The sequence below is a fragment of the Malurus melanocephalus genome, unplaced genomic scaffold, assembly GCF_030028575.1.
Source record: "Malurus melanocephalus ecotype Western Australia unplaced genomic scaffold, MMel_1.1 scaffold_575, whole genome shotgun sequence".
Taxonomy (NCBI): domain Eukaryota; kingdom Metazoa; phylum Chordata; class Aves; order Passeriformes; family Maluridae; genus Malurus; species Malurus melanocephalus.
Window position 1 is genome coordinate 290965 of NW_026623807.1, and position 7662 is coordinate 298626.

The 7662-nt window shown below is 55.3% G+C and overlaps 1 protein-coding gene across 1 annotated transcript in view; it reads left to right on the top strand.

Moving 5' to 3' along the window:
* RPS6KA1 (ribosomal protein S6 kinase A1) overlaps nt 1-7662 on the top strand; it is a 33688-nt gene that overhangs the window by 16571 nt on the left and 9455 nt on the right. Inside the window, exons 3-8 of the mRNA XM_057382555.1 lie at nt 179-232; nt 4603-4716; nt 5540-5621; nt 6167-6247; nt 6805-6884; nt 7462-7568. Of these exons, the coding sequence (XP_057238538.1) occupies nt 179-232; nt 4603-4716; nt 5540-5621; nt 6167-6247; nt 6805-6884; nt 7462-7568 (518 nt within the window). The remainder of the gene's footprint in view (nt 1-178; nt 233-4602; nt 4717-5539; nt 5622-6166; nt 6248-6804; nt 6885-7461; nt 7569-7662) is intronic.

Here is a 7662-nt window from a genome sequence, read left to right on the forward strand (position 1 = left end):
TATTTATTTATTTATTTATTTATTTATTTATTTATTTATTTATTTATTTATTTTGTGGAATCACCACGCAGCTCAGGATCCCCTCCTGAGGAGCAAAGGCTGAACAAGTTTTTTTTTTGGGAAAGCTTTAGCAGAGAATCCCAACCCCTTTGTGTGACTTTTGTTTGTTGTTCCCCAGGTGAAATCTGAGCTCCCCTGGATTGAGAAGGACCTGCTGGATTCTACAGATAAGGTAGGAGAGCTGTCCCAGCCCCTCAAGGACACTCACCCGTTTTATTTGCATTTGGAGCTCTGCAAACCAAACCCTTTCCTGCCTCAGCTCGGTGCGGTGCTCACATCACATCCTGGCCTTGGTTTCATCCTCCTCCTCCTCCTTCCTCCCACGCCTGCCCCCTTTCCGTGTTGTTTCTGATCCTGGCACKGAGCCAGGGCAGGGACTTTGGGCTCATAGGGGAGATTTTATGGCATTTCTGGGGCTCCTCTCCCACGCTGGTACCACAACGTGAAGAATTGTTGGGGTCAGTGTGCCCAGGGCAGGAGGGTTCTATGTGCCCGTGCTGTGGGTTCACTGTGCCTGTTCTGTGGGTTCCATGTACCCATACAGGAGGGTTCCATGTGCCCAAGGCTCCTGCTGGGCTCAGGTGCCCGTTCTGTGCCCCTGGAGCCGTGGGCAGTGAGGGCAGCCCGGAGCAGCTGCCTCAGGGGGGTTCAGTCATTTCTTTCTTTCATTATCAGTTCTCAGAACGCACGAGGTGGGGGCACAGGGGGCAGGACACTCATAATGGCTCTGTCTGCTCCATCCCCTGCACAAATTCAGAGATCAGCACTGACTCGGGGCTGTTTCCTTCCGTGTGGGTGTCTCTGACTCATTTCAGGGGTTTCTGTCTCACCTGCACCCTCTGGGGTCTTGCAGCAGGAAATGTCTGTCTGTCCTGCTGGGAAGGATGAAGGGGAACAGGYCTGGAGGGGGAAGGAGGCAAAACAACCCCTCAAAACACCTCAGCTGTGTCCTGGCACTAACCTGAGGCACGGTGGGTTCAGAAGCCAGAAATGCCCTTAAAACACCTCCCGTGGACCTTCCAGGGTGGSTTTTACCAAAATAACTCCAGAGCCCAGAGCAGAACTCTGGTGCAGCATAGGACAAGCAAAGGACTGAGCCAAGCAGAGCAATCCCACCATGGTGACCCCTCATCCCTGGGACAGCAGGGACYCCTCACTCTTCTGTGTGGCTCTCGTGAGATTTTCTCTTCTGCTTTGGAGAGGAAAGTGGCTGTCAGAATTTCCTCTGCTGTGGGAATACCCCAAAGCTCCCAGCCTGACGTGAAATTCAGTCAGCATTAGCTGGAAATCACTTCAGTGAGACTTTGTGTGTTTTCTGTCAGTGCCTGGTCTGAGCCAGGGAGCCCAAATGCCAGCAAAGAGCTGCGAGGTTGTTTTTATTTTTTTAAAATCAAACCGAAAGCAGAAAAAAAGCCCCAACCACAAGCACAGTTCTTGAGTGTGATAAGTGTCAGGTCCCACTGCACATCCTCCAGAGCAGCTCCTGTGGGCACAGCACGGGGCACCAGTGGCTCCCGGGGCCAGGGATGTCCATCGGGATGGGACAATGGACAGGGACCCCAAAGGGCCCCGAATGTGGGCGTTCCTGACGCTGTGGCTGCACAGGAAACACCGAGCCAAGCCCTGCAGGCTGCAGCTGCCAGCGCCCGGCCCGCTCGCCAGCACGGTCAGTACCACTGCCAACTAATGCTGCCCACTGCCAGTGCCCACTGCAACTGCCCGCTGCCCACTGCCCACTGCCCCCAGCCCACTCGCCAGCACGGTCAGTACCACTGCCAACTAATGCTGCTGCCCACTGCCCAATGCCCACTGCCCCCAGCCCGCTCGCCAGCACGGTCAGTACCATTGCTGCTGCCCACTGCCAGTGCCCACTGCTACTGCCCACACTGCCTGCTGCAACTGTCCCCGGCCCGCTCGCCAGCACGGTCAGTACTGCTACCCACTGCCAACTGCAACTGCCCACTGCCCACTGCCCACTGCCCCCAGCCCGCTCGCCAGCACGGTCAGTACCATTGCCAACTAATGCTGCTGCCCACTGCTGCTGCCCAGTGCCCACTGCTGCCCACTGCCCACACTGCCTAATGCCCATTGCCTGCTGCAACTGCCCCCGGCCCGCTCGCCAGCACGGTCAGTACAACTGCAACTGCCCACTGCCAACTGCCAACTGCCCAATGCCCACTGCCAGTGCCCACTGCTGCTTACTGCCCACTGCCCACTCTGCCTGCTGCCCATTGCCCCCAGCCCGCTCGCCAGCACGGTCAGTACTGCTGCCCACTGCAACTGCCCACTGCCTGCTGCCCACTGCCCATTGCCTGCAGCTGCCAGCGCCCGGCCCGCTCGCCAGCACAGTCAGTACCACTGCAACTGCCCAATGCCCACACTGCCTGCTGCCAGTGCCCACTGCCCACTGCTGCTGCCCACTGCCCAGTGCCAGTGCCCATTGCCCACTGCCCGCTGCCCACTGCCCCCAGCCCGCTCGCCAGCACGGTCAGTACCACTGCTGCTGCCAGTGCCCACTGCCCACTGCCCTCTGCCTTCTGCCCAGTGCCCACTGGAACTGCCCATTGCCCGCTCCCCACTGCCAGTGCCCAATGCCCACTGCTGCTTACTGCCCACTGCCCAGTGCTCACTGCCCTCTGCCCCTGGCCTGCTCGCCAGCACGGTCAGTACCATTGCTGCCCACCGCTCACTGGAACTGCCCATTGCTGCTGCTGCCCTCTGCCCTCTGCCCACTGCCCAGTGCCCGCTGCCTGCTCCCCCGGCCCACTCTCCAGCTCAGTCAGTACCACTGCCCACTCCCACTCCCTCTGCCCACTCCCTCTGCTTCCCCTCCTGCCTGTGGCTGWTGTTTCCCACAGACACTCAGCACACTCTGGTTTGTTTGCCCCCTGGGATTGCTGTGGTGGTGCCATGGGAAGAGGTTTTTGTTGGTGGCACAGAGGGGTTTGGTGCTGCAGATCTGTGTGTGCTGCAGGAGCTGCCCAGCAGAGTCCAGGGGAGGAAAACCCTCCCTGGTGCCAGCAAGGTGCCAAATGGCATCTCAGAGCGTTCCTGTGCTAGGATGGTCACAGGATGGCTGGAAGGGACCTCAAATCCCACCCAGTGCCACCCCTGCCATCGCAGGGACACCTCCCACTGTCCCAGGGTGTCCCAATGTCCAGCCTGGCCTTGGCACTGCCAGGGATCCAGGGACAGCCACACCCTGTGCCAGGCTCTGCCCACCCTCCAGGGAACAATTCCATGCTAAAGATGGATCTGTCCCTGCAGAGCTGAGCGGGCAGGAGGAGCTGATCCTGCCTGGTTCCTGCTCTGGCTCTGCAGGTGGGAGCTCTGACAGCAGCAGGGACTGAGCCTCAGATGGAATCACCAGTGCAGAGAGGCTGCTTTAACTGGGAGATCATCTGGAGCACCAAAATGTGGTGTTTAAAGGATTATGGGATCCTTCTTGCCTGTGATCACCCAGCCCAGGGAAAGGCAGGATAACCCAGGAAAGGCAGGATAACCCAGGGAAAGGCAGGATAACCCAGGGAGCTCCTGTGCTCCTCCCTGAGGGCCTGAGGAACAGAGTTTAATGCATTTTTGAACATAATTGCTGCCTTTGGTGCAAAAAAGAAACCAGACTGTGTCTGCAGTGGATGATTTTGGAGTGARGACCTGGGGAGGCTGGAGCTGCCCTTTCAAGGTGTCCAGCTACAAGGGGTTTATGTCCTGAGTAGGAGTCAGGAGTAAGGAGTGAGTGGGAGGTTAAGCCCAGCCTGCCCTGTGGGAGCTCATAAAGAACCCAAATACAGATTATTGACCATGTCTGACAGCAGAAATAGAGGGAAAGGCACAGAGGGACACCAACAGGGTAAAGTCTCCTCATCTTTGGGATGCAATAAAAGCAGCACAAAGCGTTTCTGTTGAGCTGAACTCTGGGCTTTACTCACCAGAGCTCCAGACCAGTTTTACTGGGAACAGGAGGTGTTTCAGCATCACCTTGGGGTCTGTGGCTGTGCTGGCTCAGCTCCCTCGGTGACTTTATTCTACTTATGCTGATTCAATCTATTTTTTCTTCTTTATTTTTTTTGTAAAGTAAAATAATGTGTTTTAAACAAAACATGTGCCAGAGACCTTGGCTTCCCCTCAATCTTCTTGAAGGCAGGAGTCTGTTAAAGCATCATCTGTATGTGCTGAAGATGCACTAAGACTTATGTTGCAGAGTTGCTCAGATTGCYGAGCAGATGGGCTCCAACATGTCTGATTTTTGCCAGCCCTGGCCCTGTTTTGACAACAGTGCCGTATTTTTTTTTTGTGTTGTGGGATTTTTAGTGGCATAAACACTCCTGTTTTTGTTTCAGTGCCTCAGAAAGGAAGGTGCTTTTCAAGYGAAAGGCAAAGTTCAAAGCAGTGGTTTGGGGAGGGCTCTGCTCTCACCTGGTGCTCTGTGCCCTGGCATTGATGCAGATGTTGATAACGGTGACAAACAGCAGCTCCTGTGGCTCTGGAGCTGAATCCTCACTCCAGGATCCCACAAGGTTCCTCTCTTGCCCTCTGTTCCAGGGGGAAGGTGTGCAGGAGATCAACATCACCCACCATGTGAAGGAGGGTTCTGAAAAGGCTGATCCCTCCCAGTTTGAGCTCCTCAAGGTGCTGGGACAAGGCTCCTTCGGAAAGGTGAGGTCACTTCTTSCCATGTGCTGTGCCAGAGAAATTATTTGGGTGTCAGAAGGAACCATCCCCAACAAAAGCACTTTCCTGACTCCAGGAATGTTCCTGGGCATGTTCCTCCTTCTCAGAAGTGCTGCTGTGTGCCAGGGGTGGTTTGGCCCTGCTCACAGTCCAGTTTCCCTTGTGAGAAGGAGGAAGGAAATGCTCTGTGGCTCTGTTTCAATAATCCAGGTCCCTTCCAGACCATCTGGTGACACTCAGCTCGGTGTCACTCAGGTGCCAGCTGGCAGGGACAGGGACAGGACCTGTGCTGCTGCCTGGGCAAATGCAGAATCAGAGAAAAGTTGGGAAAAACCTCTGGAAAAAAAACCCCACCTGCAGGAGGGGTCCTTTTGAAAGTGCCTCAAACCAGAATGGGACAGCAGGACAGGGAAAACCCAGAGGATGCAGGAGCTGAATCCCGAGGAGCTGGCAAAGCAGGAGGTTTCTGTGGTGCAGGGAGGTGGCAGCATCTCCAACCATCAGCTCCAGCCCCATGGGAGTGTGGAGGGCTGGAGAGGAGGAAAATACACCATGAAATGGGGATGAGAGGAGGAAAATACACCATGAGATGGGGATGAGAGGAGGAAAATACACCATGAGATGGGGATGAGAGGAGGAAAATGCACCATGAGATGGGGATGAGAGGAGCCCACACCCAGCAATTTCCTGGAAAGCCCTGGGGCTGGGATAACTCTGAGCTCTGCCCTTTGGGATACTCTGAGCTCTGCCCTTTGGGAGGCACCCAGATCCTGCTGCAGGGTTTAATTTTGTTGTTCTTGTGCCTCAGGTTTTCTTGGTGAGGAAAATAACACCCCCAGACAGCAACCACCTGTATGCCATGAAAGTGCTCAAGAAGGCGACGCTGAAAGGTAGGAAGGAGATTGTTCCTCAGTGCTCTGATCCTCTGTGCTCAAAGAGCTCTGGGGAAATGTCACCGCAGCCACTGCTGGCACGGGGTGGGATGGGTGAGAGAGAAACATCTTCATCCCAAAAAAAACCTCCTTTGCTTTCATCTGAGTAAGAGCAGATGGTGGAGGTGGGGAAACACCGGGATAAAGCAGCCTGGTGAAAAAGGGTGGGGGTGAGGTGACACTGGGATGGACACTGGGAGCACTGGGATGGACATTGGGATGGACACTGGGATGGACACTGAGATTTTCACTGGGATGGACACTGAGATGGACACTGGGATGGACACTGGGATTTTCACTGGGATGGACACTGGGGATGGACATTGGGATGGACACTGGGATGGACATTGGGATGGACACTGGGATTTTCACTGGGATGGACACTGGGATGGACACTGGGATTTTCACTGGGATGGACACTGGGATTTTCACTGGGATGGACACTGGACTGGTCACTGCCCAGGGGCCTTTTCTGTGTCTGAGCTGCTCCTCTCCTCCCCCAGTGCGGGATCGACTGAGGACAAAGATCGAAAGGGACATCCTGGCTGATGTCAACCATCCCTTTGTGGTGAAACTCCACTACGGTGAGTGTGGAGCTCGTTTTATGGTGCTGGGAGCTGGACAGGGGCTGCAGCAAACCCTGCCTGCCTTTCAACAATCCCCTGAACACAAAACCTTTCCTGGAAGGATCTGTGCTCCTGCTGCAGCTGTGGAATGGGGGGCAGAGCACCAACTGGGAGAGGAGGTTTAAATATAAAATCCCTGGGATTAAAACATTAAACCAAGAGAAACGGAGTTAACTAGCCAGGCTGGAGTTTGGCAGGGTTAATGCTCTGACTCTGAGGAAGGCAAGGACAGCTTTGTTCCCTGTAAGGTCACTGGGAAAGCAGCCCTTTCAGGAGGGTGTCAGAAAGGGAACCAAACCCCCATGAAATGAGGATTTTCTGCAGTGCCAGAGTGCTGTGGGGAGCTCCCATTTCAGCAGCAGGGACAGCCCATCCCCTGTACCCCATCAGCYCTACCTGCATTTAACCCAGGAAGCWKGCAGGGCTGRAGCCACTGGGATTGRRGTGATTAATGGAACAGCACGGAGCCTTTCCTCAGTGCAGGGCTCTGATTGCTGCCCTGGCTCGTGTTTCAGCATTCCAGACAGAGGGGAAGCTGTACCTCATCTTGGATTTCCTCCGAGGAGGTGACCTTTTCACTCGGCTTTCCAAAGAGGTGGGTATGCCCTGGCATCTCGGTGCTGCTGAGGATCAGATCACGACCTGCACGAGTGGGTGACCCCTGCAAAGTCCTTGAGAGGGTGGCAACAGCCTCCAGCCTGCTGCTAGCCCAGAGCTGGCACAGGAGAGGGCATTTTGGGAGTCCTGTGCTCAGACAGGAAAGCAGCAGCACAGGTGGAAGGTGCCAGCCTTGCAGCAGCTTCTGTGAGCATCATCTAAAGACAAAAAAACTGAAAGAAGGTCAGCTTGGATTCAAATTGAGGAATGAATTGTTCTCTGTGTGGGTGGGGAGGGCCTGAAAAGATGCCCAGAAAAGCTGTGGCTGCTCCTGGATCCCTGGCAGTGCCCAAGGCCAGGCTGGACCCAGCTTGGAGCAGCCTGGGACAGGGGAAGGTGGATCCATAAGGTCMCTTCTGACCCAAACCATTTTAGGATTCTGTGAATGGTGGTGAAGTGTGAAAAACCCAGAAAGGGTAAGAGGGAGCAATATGGATGTGGAAGGTGTTGCCTGGGTGCAGGGGAGCTGCTGGAATTGTAACCCAGCACCTTTCTGTTCCTCCCCCTGTCTGCAGGTGATGTTCACCGAGGAGGATGTGAAGTTCTACCTGGCAGAGCTGGCACTGGGACTGGACCACTTGCACAGCCTGGGGATCATCTACAGGGACCTCAAACCAGAGAAGTATGGCCCAGSAGAGGCAGGAACCCTGCACCAGCCCAGCTGGAGTCAGGAACAGCTCTGACCCATCCTCAGAGGGGCTGCAGGGTGCCCTGGG